Source organism: Lepidochelys kempii, chromosome 4, assembly GCF_965140285.1.
Source record: "Lepidochelys kempii isolate rLepKem1 chromosome 4, rLepKem1.hap1, whole genome shotgun sequence".
Classification (NCBI taxonomy): Eukaryota; Metazoa; Chordata; order Testudines; family Cheloniidae; genus Lepidochelys; species Lepidochelys kempii.
Genome location: NC_136383.1, coordinates 118,722,798 through 118,737,904, shown reverse-complemented (window position 1 = coordinate 118,737,904; position 15,107 = coordinate 118,722,798). Strand labels below are relative to the sequence as shown.

The 15,107-nt window shown below is 40.9% G+C and overlaps 1 protein-coding gene across 1 annotated transcript in view; it reads right to left on the bottom strand.

The window, feature by feature from the left end:
- Positions 1-2,336: 2,336 nt before the first annotated feature.
- Positions 2,337-15,107, bottom strand: part of SORCS2 (sortilin related VPS10 domain containing receptor 2) — an 843,800-nt gene continuing 831,029 nt past the window's right edge. The window contains exons 25-28 of the mRNA XM_073342594.2: positions 13,594-13,696; positions 8,238-8,395; positions 5,972-6,051; positions 2,337-5,630 (exon numbers count right to left, since the gene is read on the bottom strand). Of these exons, the coding sequence (XP_073198695.1) occupies positions 5,607-5,630; positions 5,972-6,051; positions 8,238-8,395; positions 13,594-13,696 (365 nt within the window). The 3' untranslated portion in view covers positions 2,337-5,606. The remainder of the gene's footprint in view (positions 5,631-5,971; positions 6,052-8,237; positions 8,396-13,593; positions 13,697-15,107) is intronic.

Sequence of the window (15,107 nt, the reverse complement as noted above, 5' to 3'; positions counted from 1 at the left end):
AGCTTGCTACGAAGGAAGTGTTTTAAAACTGAAATGAAATTGTCTAAATCAGCCCCCGGAAGCTGTTCCACATAATGTAGAGAGGAAATCCAAGGTGGCAGCCCTAGCCCTAGGTTCTGTTTAAGACAGCCTTACTGAGAAGGAGTCAAGGCTCCAAGGATCATTCTAGAACTCAAGGCATGGTTTTTACAGCGTCAGTCACTTGGCATTCTAAGAAGGAAACAACATGTAGATGAGGCCAACAGATGGTCAGTTATGCTGTTTATAGTCCAGTACCAGCACTGGTAGACGTCGATGTGGTGAGTGGCTCACTGAACCCACATTATAAGGTCTTTTACTCATTAACATTGCAGAATGCGAATAAATTTAAGACATTAGTAAGCCGTGTGCAGATTAGCAAAATCAATGGCGATGTCACGATGCCAACATACAACAATTAGCTATTCCATAAGCTATCTTTGACTGAAACTACATTTTTGCTTTTTAACACTCTTAACACCTTTGTGTGGGGCTACTGGTTTCCATATTTATTCATAACCTTTTAAATGATACTTTTAATCCTAACAATCATTAAGAAAAAGAAATAATTAATGATTAATACTTTGCATGTATAGTCCTTTCATTTGGAGGATCTCAAACACATTTAGCCTCATGATATCCCTGTGAAATAGATAAGTATTACCATCCCCATTTTTAGGTACATAGAGGTTAAGACCCAGATTTTAAAAGTTATTTAGGTACCTAATTCTCATGAGTTAGGCTTCTAAATATCTTGAAAGACTGGGCCTAAGTGACTTGCCCAAAGTCATGCACAAAGATTGTCTGACACAGGAATAGAACCCAGGTCACCTGTTTCCCAAATCCTGTTCCTTACCCGTAATGTTGTCCTTCCTCACTTAGAACTTAATATAATTATAAGGGTTTGTGTGTGTGTATGCCTCTGTGCATATCTATAGATGCAGTGGTGAGCTGGAGCCCATTCGCTGGAACCAGTAGTTAAATTTAGAAGCCCTTTTAGAACCGGTTTTTCCATGAGGGAACCGGCCAAAAGTGGCGCCTTAGGCGCCGACTCCATGGGTGCTCCAGGGCTGGAGCACCCAAGGGGAATATTTGGTGGGTGCAGAGCACCCACCGGCAGCTTCCCACCCCGCCCCGCACCCGGCCCCAGCTCACCTCCACTCCGCCTCCTCCCCTGAACGCGCCGCCCGGCTCTGCTTCTCCACCCCGCACCCCCAGCTTCCTGTGAATCAGCTGTTCGTGCAGGAAGCCGGAGAGGGCTGAGAAGCAAGCGGCAGCTTCGCACTCAGGCCCAGGGAGGCAGAGGCGAGCTGGGGCGGGGGGGATGGAGGGTGGCAGGCGCAAGGAGGGCCGCCCACACCGCAGCAGGTAACCCTGGGGGCACACAGGGGAACCGCTCCCCGACCCAGCTCACCTCTGCCTCCCTGGGACTGAGTGCGAAGCTGCTGCCTGCTTCTCAGCCCTCCCAGGCTTCCCATGCGAACAGCTGATTCGCGGGAAGCCGGTGGGGAGCGCAGAGAAGCGGAGCAGGGTGGCACGTTCAGGAGAGGAGACGGAGCGGCGGTGAGGTGAGCTGGGGCCGGGCGCGGAGCTGCCGGTGGGTGCTCTGCACGCACTAAATTTTCCCCGTGGGTGCTCCGCATGCACTAAATTTTCCCTGTGGGTGCTCCAGCCCCGGAGCACCCACGGAATCGGCACCTAAGGGACCACTTTTGATGTGATCAGTGGGGAGTGGCCGCTCCCCCTGCTCCTCCCCTAGTTATGCTACCCTGCCCCTAGGAGCCAGAGAGACTTGCCGGATGCTTCCTGGGAGCTGCCCCAGGTAAGCACCGCTGGGACTCCCCACCTCGCCCCCCGGCAGGTCCTTCTGGCTCTTAGGGGAGGGGTGGGCACCCACTACGGTGGCCCATGAGACCCTCCTGACCGGTTCTGGGGGCAGTCAGAGGAGCGGGAAGGGGGTGGATGGGGCAGGGGTCCCGGGGGGGGGAGCAACAAGGAATGTGGGAGGTTGGATGGGGAAGAAGTCCTGGGGGGGCAGGGGTGGGCAACGACCCCCTCATGGGGTGAGGAGGGAACCGGTTGTTAAGATTTTGGCAGTTCATCACAATATAAATGTGTGTACACAGCTATATATACACGTGTGTGTACATATTATTTCTGTGCATTTGTCCATCTTTCTGTATAAAGAGATACAAAAGTGTGTGTGTGTATATACACACTTCTTCCTTTAAAAACAAAATGTGCTCCCATGGGCATAATTAAACAGATTCAAACTCTATCAAAGGTATGAATTTTCATTTAAACAAAAAACAAGTCACATTGCATGGGAATGAGGTCCTCCCATTTTAGAAATAATCCATTATAAAGGCATTCTGGTCAGGAACTCAAAAGGCTTGCTTTATTGTCTACTGGCTATTATTTACACAGACATAATAATACTGAAAACTCCTCAAAAAACAGTGTCTCACCACATTTGTGAGTCATGTTATACCAACCTCACAGGTGTGTTTCAAGAATTAAATTAGTTAATGTTGGAAAATGCTGGGAAGATTACAAGCATCATACATAAGTGCTAAGTATTAATGATAATGACTAGTAGAGTCTTGCGCAACAGTTAAATATTTTGCTTTGCAGCAGGAGTTTCCTGTCAACAGAAACATGAATTAAACTGTTGTAAATGTATAAAAATAGTTGTCAAAGCATAAAATTAGTGTATGTGAATTAGTCCCTATAATTCCCTTAGCCTGCAAGCAGACCAACAAAAAGACTCTAATATAGAAGTTCAATTCTTTACATTATTTAAGAGTTCAATCCTCCACTCTCCTGCCCTATTTTGAATTTACTTCCCAGGAAAAGTTGTTTGCAATCTTGTTTCACTGTATTATTTCTAGTTCATTTCCCCTAAAACCAGTAAGGAGCTGGTGAATAGGGCTAGCCCATGGTGCAACAGTCCTGTAGGCTTCCAAAGCACTAATGATTTTGTATTGGCACTTCACCTCAGAAAATCCAGGACACAGACACTAATGGATGAATGGAGGATGTTGTGAAGGCCAAGACTATAACAGAGTTAAAAAAAGAATTAGATACGTTCATGGAAGATAGGTCCATCAATAGCTATTAGCTAGTATGGACAGGGATGGTGTCCCTAGCCTCTGCCAGAAGCTGGGAATGGGTGACAAGGAATGGATCACTTGATGATTACCTGTTCTGTTCATTTCCTCTGGGGCACCTGGCATTGGCCACTGTCGGAGAGTGAATTTGTGTGGGGGGGTGGAGGGTGAGAAAACCTGGATTTGTGCTGGAAATCACTTTAGATAAGCTATTACCAGCAGGACAGTGGGGTGGGAATAGGTATTGTTTCATATTCTCTGTGTATATATAAAGCCTGCTGCAGTTTCCACGATATGCATCTGAGGAAGTGAGCTGTAGCTCACGAAAGCTTATGCTCTAATAGATTGGTTAGTCTCTAAGGTGCCACAAGTCCTCCTTTTCTTTTTGTCGGAAGACAGAATACTGGGCTAGATGGACCTTTGGTCTTTGGTTCTTATGACTGTGTCAGAATTATACTTAGTCCTGCATACAGCATTGTCAACTCAAGTATTTACTATCTCTCTGTGGGTTAGTTTGCAGGGCCCTGTAGGGCTTTGCAAGATGAAATTTTTGTGAGATGGTTACAAACAGACCTTTTCCTGAGCAGTTGGCATGCACTTGCCACTCTTTTCAAGCATTCAGACCTTACATGTTCCCATCCACTTTCATACTGTTCGTTCCTAAACTAGATTTTCTTGTGCTTTACACACACAGATTCTGTGAGCTTTGTGAGAGCTTATATTGCCACATAGGAGGTGGCATGCTAACATGTTGTTTCTGAAGAAAGCATATTTCATGATATCATTAATTCCCTGGCTACATGGAAAAGCGACCTACTGCATAGGAGAATTTTTAGATAGTGCCATTCTGTCTCACCGGCATGACTGCTTGGTCATTCACAAGTATATAGTTGAGTATAATCCCTTTAAGGAAGGTGGTATGGAAATTTAGCTACAAGCATTAGTACAACATTCAGTGAGTAAAAAAGAGCTAGTCATCCCCTGTTCAAGGCAAAAGGTGAAAAGATTAAATAGGTTTCTGAGAGAGTGTCCTAATTCCAGGCAGCTGTGATACATGGGATGCCAAACATTTGGCTGAACCATGCTGTGGTTCATTTCCTACACAAATCCCTACAAAAACCCACATACAAACAACCTGCAAGATGTGGATTTAGTGATGCCTTAGGACTCCTGGGGATAAGCAAACTCTGAACTGACCCTCCCACATGCCTCTCCCAATCTGGCTCCTTTGACAGTTTCACTGCCCTTCCCTGCAGAAATAGGGCCCAGCTCAGTGATGAGGGAATAAGAGTGACACCTGGTGGTGAAACTGATGAAGTGCAATCCCTTAAATTGCATCAGTTCCCTGCTATGATCCTTCCTGATTGTCAAACACGTCAAAGGTGGTGAAGTTCAGCTGCGAGTTTGCTCTTCCTTACATCAGAGGCAGGAACTGAACACATAGGGAAACTCCAAGTATCTGTAGGACTAAAGGTTCTGGTGTGCTGTACTGACCTAGTTGGGGGAGAATTCTTACATATATTAGGCCTCTGCCCTCAAATTAGAAATTTTTTAAAAACATACAAAAAGCTACTTAAAAGAGGTATTTACACTTTTAAAAAGAGAAAAAGGGACAGGCAGTCAGAATTGTTTATTATATAATAACTGGTCTTGCAACTGCCATGATGGAGGTGCTTAAGTTAGAAGACGACAGAAGAGCAACTTATACCAACCAGCCTCTAGATGTGAAAGCACCTGGTCTGGAAGTAGCACCAAGCTAGTGGGGTTTTTTGGGTGGGGTGGGCTCGGGGAGTGTTGTTTGGTGTTTCTTAGGACTCATTTTACTTGCAAAAAGTCTTAACACATTATTTATTCAATTTATAGCAGGGACTCACATAGTGAGCTGAAGCTCCTTAGATTGTCTCACACATTTTAAAGGTAAGAACTTGGATTGAAGAGGAGCTAAGGAGTACATTTATCTCCTTACTCATTCCTCTCATAGTGCTGAACTAGAACAGGCAGCCCCCGCCTTTTAAACAAGTACAAATTTGGAGCGAACAACCAGCCATCTGCTTTGTACTTTCTAGTTACTGGTTTTTTAAAGTCAACTCTTCAGGGCTGTTGAATTTCAGTCTTCCACTGAACACCCTAGCCAATAAAAAGAACTAAAGTCCAGTCCTTCTAAAACTGAACATAAAGAACTAGAACATATACAGGACAGAGAAAATGTGGCATCTAGTATGCCAAGGGCTACAAATTTGCTACCTTAGTTTGAGTTTGAATTGTAACAAGTTCTCATTCTACAGTAACAGATGATGGACACTTGTAATTTCAAGACTGTTTAGGAACCTACTTTCCTCCAGCAGGTACAGCCATGTTTGCCATTTGGTGACATCCCCAGGGAAAAATTAAACAATACAGAGAAGAGTCTTTCGGTTTTTGTGTTCAGCTGTAAACATCAGCTAACCAGGTAACTGTGCATCTCTCTGGAGTTAATGCTCAAAACCACGCCTGAGTGATTGCCTAAAAAAATATAAAAACAAAATACTAACATTAGTATATTTTGAGCATTTTACTATACATTCCCCTTTTATTGCAGAGACAAGACAATCAAATTAGATGGTTGTCTTATCAAACAACAGTTCAGGTGCAGGTGGTGCAGCAGCTCAGTGTACCTACAACATACTTTCTACTTCAGTGCTTTAAAGTGTCTGCTCATGATGGTTGTTAGAATTCCTAGTGTTTCTATCCCAGTGACAGCATAAGGTGGTTCTCTTTGCAGCTTAAAAAGGTGTAGTTGTCTTGAGGGGAGCAGGTGAGGGAGGAGAATGGAACCTGAGGCTTCCATTCAACATGCCACTGACCTGGGACTGGACACTGATCGGCATCAGCAATAAGGGAACTCTGTAGCTGTTCAAGTTTCCACCTCTCCCAGAAGGAGTCACTGCAAGGAAATGGAGTTGAGGAGTCCCAAGGTGGGGGTTGCGATAAAGTAGGCAACAAAATATATAGAAAACAAAAAAAGTGGATGGGTGAGTCTGGAAATACTGTACTGTGACAATTCAAAAGTTATGAAAAGAGAGAGAGCAAACAGAAAACCAGGTTTGTAAAACCCAGCTGTGCATGGAGAGGAGGCTACGATAGTGATCTCTAGAATAGGGGGGAAAATCCCATCAGCATAAGTAGGAATCTCCAGAGCATATGAACCAGCTGAAAATAATGACATAAAACAGAATTTAATATTTCAGTAGGGATGGTGATATGCTTCATACTTCAGCCAGACAAAACAGCACAATACTGAGACAACTAGGAAGATTTCCTATGTAGCGTTGGGTGCTATTGAAGGCTATATTGAAGGCAAACAACAAAAAGTGCACGGTGTAGAAGTATAGCAAGAAAAAGTCTTATATGTTTTAACACTGTCTGGCAGCTGATAAACATAGATGGCTCTGACCCAAGGACATGAGCTATTCCTGTTCCCCTGGATGTCTGCTGGTGCTGACAACCTGGCAGAACTGCAGGTCACTTTCAGATTTGCATTTGTTAACTGTCTAACTTAAGACTTCCTCATTGGCAGGTCTTGGTCCTGGACTCTTTACTCAAGCAACACTCTTACTGACCTCAATGGAAGGTAAGGAGTGCAGGATCAGACCAAATATAGCCTACAGTGATCAGGCAAGGAGATTATTTTTGAATGGGTTGTAAATCCGGGTAGAGCTTCTTCATTCCCATATCCTTCATCCTAAGCAGCACATATGCAAAAACAGTAAGAGGTATTACACAACTGCAAGAGGAAGATTGTGGCTAAAGAGTACCTGATATACGCTAAGTGGCTATGAGTGCTTCACATTAACTGAAGAACCCTGAGAGTACCTCCTTGGCATTCAGGAGTCTATTCTAGAGATGAGATCATTGAAACAATCTTGTCATGCAAACAATTTTTGTGTCCCAGGGTCATCTGCAGTGCTACAGTATTGGTAGAGCTTTGTAGTATAATCAAGGTTCTGTTTGAAGGGTTTTCATGAAAACAACGAATTTTAGTGTGTGCAATTTGTTAAAAAACGTACAGATCTGGGCAAAAACAATTTCCAGGTGAAATATGTTTTTTCCCTTTCATCAAAGCTAAAATCAAAGCAAATGGCAGCATATGGTTCAGCTAAGGAAAATTAAAACAACAACAAAAGACAGTTAGAGATAGATAGTAAGAATAACAAAGAGATAAAGAAGGACTTCCAGGACGTCTGCCCTCCGTGGCTGATCTTAGCCCTCTATGTAGGGTTAATGAAGCCATTTAACCTCACAGTTGTCTGTCTCTACCACCATTTCAGCCAGTTTTATAAAAGCCTGAGATTTAGGGTCAGATGTTCCATTTTCACAGAGTTGTCCGAAGCAGCACTAGACGATCTTCCTTTGTGAGCTACACTTTTCAGGCTGTTCTGTGTTCTCAATACATTTGGAATATTTTAGACTAGCTCTCTACATTACATTCAGCATACTCATGAATTGCCTAGACAAGCACTTTCATTTAACTTTGAATCATCTGCTCTAAGAGACATTCATAAAAGATTCCTGAATGGGAATTCTAATGACTGTCCATTGGATACTGGCAAGTCAGGACTCAAAATAGGATGAATTCAATGAAGTTTTGTATTTGGGAATTCATTTAATGTGTCTAAAAGAGAGGACACCTCCTTATAATCTACCCTGCATTATGGAAACATTCATTCTACATATCATTTCTCTCTGCCTAAAATTCATTACACTTTGATTTCAGGGCATGCTCAAGTTAATTTAAATGCTAGTGAAGTTAATCAATTATAATCTATACTGCTTATTGTACGATCTTCCTAATGTTGTTCACATATATCTCATGACAGTGCATTGTACTACCTTACATACTGTGTATTTATATGGCATGTCATAAAAAATCAGCAGAATAGACTGAATTTAAAACAAAACAAAAAAGGAGGATAAAAGAAGTGTTTCCTTGTTAGCAGTTTACCAATCGATTCCTCTTGAAGCTGAGTATAAAAATGAAGATACTAAAAATGCAAACATTAAAACGTAATTTAAAAAAACAAAGCAAACAAAATACTAATTGAGATGTTAATAAAGTGAAGGTGAAGTTACCTCTTGCGTTACCTAGCGTTTGAGAATCCAGATCATCATCAATAAACTCCTCACCCTGGATGATGTTCTGGGTGTCCTCACTGTGATTAACAGGGCTTGTCATCTCCTGTTCTTTTTCGTTGTGCATCTGGGCATAGACGTTTCTGCCTGGCAGTTTCCTAAATAGCACAGGAAAAATATCCTTTGATGGAATTTAGTTTCATATTATATACAATTAATCATATTAACCTCAAACCCCTATGGAAAAATCCTATAGAATTAAATAAAGAACAATGTTTCCACTGAATTTTTAAATCAGCCAATAGAACTCTATGGTAATACATTTTCTATTTAATTCTATAGGATTTTAGAGTAATAGCTATAGATTTCCTACTAATATCTACAAAAGCTCATTGGTTTTATCCCTATTACATTTTATAAGAATTTTCTAGATAGGTATCAAGAACTTGCCTGGTTTTGATATAAGGATTTCTATATAAACACAGATCTTTTTTGTTTTTTGTTCAGATATTTACTGATTTAATAATTTTAAAAAAATAATAATTTAAAAAAAACACTTGAAGCTGAAAACATGTGAATAAATAATATTTCTTGCATTCCGAAAATGTCATCATAGAAGGATGACAAAGCATCAATTAGTTATGTCTTACTCTGCAGCAGTATGACAACACCTTATTCAAAGTTAAAAGAAATTTTGTGACCTTGTATCAATGCTAACAACAATAAGTTTATGTGTGTGTTGTTTCGAGGGATTGACAGACAATACTGGACCTTCACAGGTCAGGGTGTGCAGCAAGCTTTTCAGATTGTAATAACATTTTCAGTGCCTCGTACCCCCTGCCCCTGCCGACTGCCTTTCGTGACCCTGGGAGTCGTGACCCACCAACTGAGAAACACTGCACTACAGCAGCCCTGAGGTTACCTCAGTTTAATAGCTGCTGAAGACAAGAGAGGTAAAGCAAACTGCCCCTGGTTGCATAGAGTCAGTGGCCCAGCTGGGAACAATAGCAGTATGACATCATAGTTTAATTTCCATAGTGTCTTCATCAACCCCTCTGCTGAGGTAGTCACAGTGTTGTACAATATTAAAACATACTGAAAAGGTTTATTTAAAAATATATATAGCAAATCAAAGCACCCAGTCCTGGCTCCAAGGGTCTTCATAACCAGGAGATAAGACACTCTTCAGGAGAAAGATGGCATTTTATTTATGTTTATTTAAATAATGATAAAAAGATGCCGATACCAGCTCTAGGTGCCCTAATACAATTCATGCTACAAGAAAGCATCAGCAGCTTTTAAATAACTATTAAAAAGGAATTCTGATATTCTAAACCAATAAGAGTTTAGAGGTATATGGTCTCTTGGTCCCACATCTTTCTAGAAATTATTCTGGACAGTAGGGCTGTGTTTTTTCTACATTACAACCCTAATCAGCCTAGAACACACACTGTTTACTATATGCATATTATATTCCAAAGAAACGCTTAATCTATCCTCTAGAAAATGAATAAACCATAATCACTGGCTTCAGAAGGCAGATACTACATGAGGAATAGGATAGGAATAGCTTAAATGAGTAGGGATAGTGTGTCTGTTCGGCCATCTTTCTTTCATCCCCCTCCTACTGTTTCTTACTACTAAAGATTTTGAAATGTAAATAATACAGAGTACTGGAGCATGCTATCAGCATTTAAAGTAACAGTAACAATAATAATGAAAATACATTGAATAGAGTATTTATTGTGGTGTTAGTTTTGAGGTTAATGTTCAGATGAATGACTTCTTTGTGCTTTAGAGCAGTCATGACTTACTTTGTCCCATTCATTTTGGAAGTCTGCCTTTTCTACATGGTATTATTTTGATTTTAATAAAATATGGATCATCAAATTAGTACCTGTTTTTATAACTAAATGGCTAGGATTGGGACTACACTTGCTCTCATGCAACACAATAGTAATATAGGCAAAGGTGGGGGGAGGGGAGGTTTTCTTCTGAAAGTGTAAATGAGATGGGAAATCAATGATGAGGGAAGATTAGAAACTCTGCTCCAAGAGTGGTGAGATTGGTGGTGGTACTCAAGGACAGGATGCAAGGGGGTGAATACAGAGAAAGATCCTTGAGTTTGGTTGCAGCAAGTCCATGGATATTTTTAACAACAACGAGTGTAATTTTTAACAGGATTTTAAAATGAATGGGGTAAAGGGGAGGGAGAGGAGGTATCTGAGACTGTGAAAAGGCAAAAAGAAAAGGAGGACTTGTGGCACCTTAGAGACTAACCAATTTATTTGAGCATGAGCTTTCGTGAGCTACAGCATCCGATGAATGAGCTGTAGCTCACGAAAGCTTATGCTCAAATAAATTGGTTAGTCTCTAAGGTGCCACAAGTACTCTTTTTCTTTTTGCGAATACAGACTAACACGGCTGTTACTCTGAAACCTGTGAAAAGACAGAAATCTTTCTCTTCTTCTGAAGAATCAAATGTACTCCCACTAAAGTAGGCAAAATACCTAAATAGAGGAAACAATAGTCTAATCTGGTATGATGAAATCTATGTTCCTGCTGTTGCAAAAATAAAAGAAGGACGATTTCAGCTCTTTTGCTAGTGATGTATTAAATACATGACAGCTTTGATGTGGGTGAAATATCATTTTCCTTCCCTTGCCTTTGCGTGGTGGACACTGTGCTGTTTGTCTTGTCTATATTACTGCAGAGTACCCCACACCATGGAACCCCGCTCAGAGTGCTGCTGAAGGAATGAAGAAATCCTACTAGGAAAAACATCACAAACATAAAAATACATCGGAAAAAGAAAAGGAGGATTTTTCTTTGATTGAATTACCACTGATAAAGATGACATTGCTTTGAAAAACAATATGCAGATTCCGGATCCATGCTAGATAATGGGCCAGAGTCACTGGAACCTTCCAGCTGCTTTATGCTGTTCCAGTGACAGGATGCGCCATGATCCCAGTTTATCTGGATGGTTAAGCTGATGGAGCATACTAGTGAATCTGGCAGCATATCATTAGCTTGAGGCACCATGATAATTGTCTAATGCATGCAGTCTGAAGCCAAGAGGAGGAGGAGATCTTTTTGCCTCTGAGATACTCAGTTTTGTTCTCTGAACTGTTTCTTGCTTCAGCAGCATTTTCTGGCAGGGAAATTACCCCTTTCTGCTTGTCGATCTCTGTCTAGGTGGACCAACTACTCCTGTGGATCCGGGTCCTATAAAACTAAGTGCTCTGTGGATTTCTGTCTTTGGATAATGTTTGCTTTCTAGCGGTCTACAATGCAATAAAACACCTGCAGCACCCAGTCTCAGAGACCAGATCAACTGACTCAGGGCCATGGGGCTTAGGCTGCAGGGCTAAAAATTGAAGTGTAGACATTCAGGCTCAGGATGCAGCTCAGGCTCTGAGACCCCCTCCCCTCATGGGGTCTCAGAGCCTGGGCTCCAGCCCAAACCTGAATGTCTACGCTGCAAGTTTTAGCCCCACAAGCGCAAGTCAGCCAATCAGGGCCAGCCATGGCCAGGCTGTGGGTCTTTTATTGCACTGTAGACATACCTTAGGAGAGATTGCTGCAGATGCTCTGTTTTTATGAATCTCAGTTCTAGGGAATCTTTACTCTACATTTTTCATTCGGGGAGGAATGTGATCTTGTGAAGCATGTGCACTCATGAATTTAAGCCGGACTCATAGGTGAGCCTCTGCTTCAGGTGATTAACCCATTTCTAGTAATATCTGTCTCTAAGCCCCCTGCTTTCCATTTCAGGAGAATCAAATTTTGCTGGGGGCTGCATGATGCTGTGAGATCCGGCTCTGAAGTTTGATCTGTTCAACTGAGAAATTCCAGTGTATTAGGGGAGTTAAAGCCGTGTTTCAATTCCTAGCATTCCTACAGTCTTCCTCTGCAATAACTGTCCCATTCAGAAAATAATAAGCCAAGAGGCCATTTTAGAAAGGAATCAAGATGAATAAAAAATATTTTTTTTCTTTCTTAAATATTGTATATTTCTTTTGCCGCTTATTAAATGTGTCTGTTGTCTAATTGCCTCCAAATTAAGGGCTAATCAAGAGATGTACATCACAATGTCTCATAACAGTCACCGCCACCGAGTTTTATGATCTTGTAATACAAACAGACAACCCACAATGTACTGCAAATGAAATAACATTATTGCATCACATCATCCATTTTTTTTTGATGATTTTTTGTTGCTCTGGGAACCCAGAATAGCTAAATGGATTTTTATTATTTTTATTCAGCTGTAGACAGAGTCTGATATCAAATTTTGTGTTTCATCCTATAAAACAATAAGTCACTACAAATATCAAGAAATTTAAGATTCCACGGTTGGAAAGCCAAGAGAGTCTTCCTCCATGAAACAAAGCACCTCTGTCTAATGAGATAACAAAGATGGTTGCTAACTTGAACTCTCAGTTAAATGCTGTACTCTTGCTGTTATCGCTAGCACAGCATGGTACCTAGTCTATCCTTTAAAAGAATGTTTATTTTAAATAAAAATCCATCTTGAAATAATAATGGGCCTAATCAATAGGTGTTTTCACTGACTAAAGACTGCAGATTTTGTGAAATGATAATAAATGTTCATTCCCACACTGCTCAAACCTGAAGACTTTTGAGTACCTAACAAAAAATATCAGGACCATGGCCAAATAATAAAACAAATACATAAACCAGCATAAAAAAGCCAGTAACCTGCCACCTGAACAATAATGAATTCATCTCCATAATCAAATGCAGATTAAAAGTGTCTTAGAGTTCTTAAAGGAATAAGTATTTGCTTACACAGCTTATGTGGTATCAGTTGTTCCTCAAGAACATATTTTTTATATTAAGGCCACTTCCATAGCTTCTTCATCTCCTCCCTAATACGTTATCGTGCGGACTCAATTCTTACTTATCATTTCTATCACAGCTGGATACTCTTAACCTGTGTGGCACTGTTTCAGTAATCAAACTCTAACATGTTCAACAGAGAAATTCCACATCATTTTGTTTTGTTTTCTTGGTAAGAAATTAGACTTGTGGATCAATTAATTGTCCTGGTTGCCTAGGTTACTCATTACTCCTCAGAGTAGATAATTAGGAATATATTTTAGAATGACTATTTTTTGGTGATTGTATTGATGCAAGCTGAACGCGCTCCCACATTGTTGCTATTTACCTACGTCAACATCAGTTATAACCTTGATGTCTGAAACGCTCAGAAAAAACATGGGCTTTAAAAGCTAGAGACCCATCAGTGCATTGCTTCAAAAAAGGCTACTTTTCAAGAAATGATACATGTGAACAAATCTAGTTCTTAAAGTATATAAGGTTTACTTGCCTTTTAAACTTGTAGAGAATGAAGGCTCCAACTACAACTAGACAGATAACAAAGAGAACCACTATAGCCCAGTATCCACTGCCTCCTCCACTTCTCTGAGAGTCTGAAATGCAAGACATATATTTGAAGAGCTTAGTAAATCTGCTTTCAGACCAATCATCATCTTGGGTTTGCCTTATTATTGAATCTCTTAAATAAAAACCACTAGATTTTTATTTTTACCATCTCCTTGTCACTTCTTCGAATAGTACTCCTGGGGGAATTCTGTGCCAAAAATTCCAAAATTCTGCACCAAACAAATCCAAAATTCTGCATTTTTTATTTGTCAGAATAATTCAATATAATCACACCAGTTTCACTTATTTTGGTAATTTATTTAAACTACGATACCAAAAAAATCATCATAATTGTTCAGCATTTCCTAAATGCATGAAAGTTAAGTTACAAATACTTGCTAACCAAGACCCTGTCATCTAGTTATAATCCTGGATTTTCATTTAAATTGAATTACTTTTATTTTGGTTTTTGGTGTTCTGTAAAATGGAAGGTAGCTTTAAATTACTCAGACTTTCACACAAGAAAGTCATAGGGTTTTGCTAATCATTGTCCTGCATTTTGTTTTAAATGGATAAGTAAAATAGATCCTGAGCTGTAATCTAACCCCATTGTTCCTCTCTGGCACAGGAAAAAAAGCAAGAAAGCACACAGACCTTCCTAGCTGAGGATTCCCTTACTGTCATTTACAATAAGGCTCCTTTACACCACTCTGGCAAGGTAAAGGAGCCTTAATTGACTAAGAATGGGAACAATTAACTAACAATGATAACATGAGAAGCCTGCCTGTTTAGTTGTTACATTTCTACTCTGCCTCAGGGACAGAGCCTGCTTCACACAGCCCTATGCCTCCAAGCCCAGGACGCAGCAACAGGGACGAGAGGGAAAGAGTGAGTCTCTCTCACTCAGGTGCCCCGCCTCACCCCCTTATTGTCTCTCCATGGACCCAGGACTAGCCTCCCTCCCCCGACCCCACCACAGTGATCTGATCTCTGATGCCAGCTGATCTCAGCAGACGCGCCAGCGCTGCTGCAGAAGGGGCGTGTGAACCCCAGAGATTTCTTTGCTCCCCCATTGTTCTGCGGGGGAGCCAAGAAATCTGTGGAAGGTGTGAATTCTGCGCCCCGCGCAGGGCGCACCATTCCCCCAGGAGTAAAATAGGTAGCACCATAAACTAATTTGTAGACCAACTTACAGATGCTGGAGAGAGGACAAATTTAAATGAAATAAATAACTAACTAAATAAATAATGTAATTATTTGCATGGATAGTGCCATTTTTCCAAGGATCTCCAAAGGTACTGTAGGCAATAGTCAATCAGCCCTCACATTTCTCTATTATATATGATACATTGTCATAAATATAAAGGGAAGGGTAAACCCCTTTGAAATCCCTCCTGGCCAGGGGAAAGCTCCTCTCACCTGTAAAGGGTTAAGAAGCTAAAGGTAACCACACTGGCA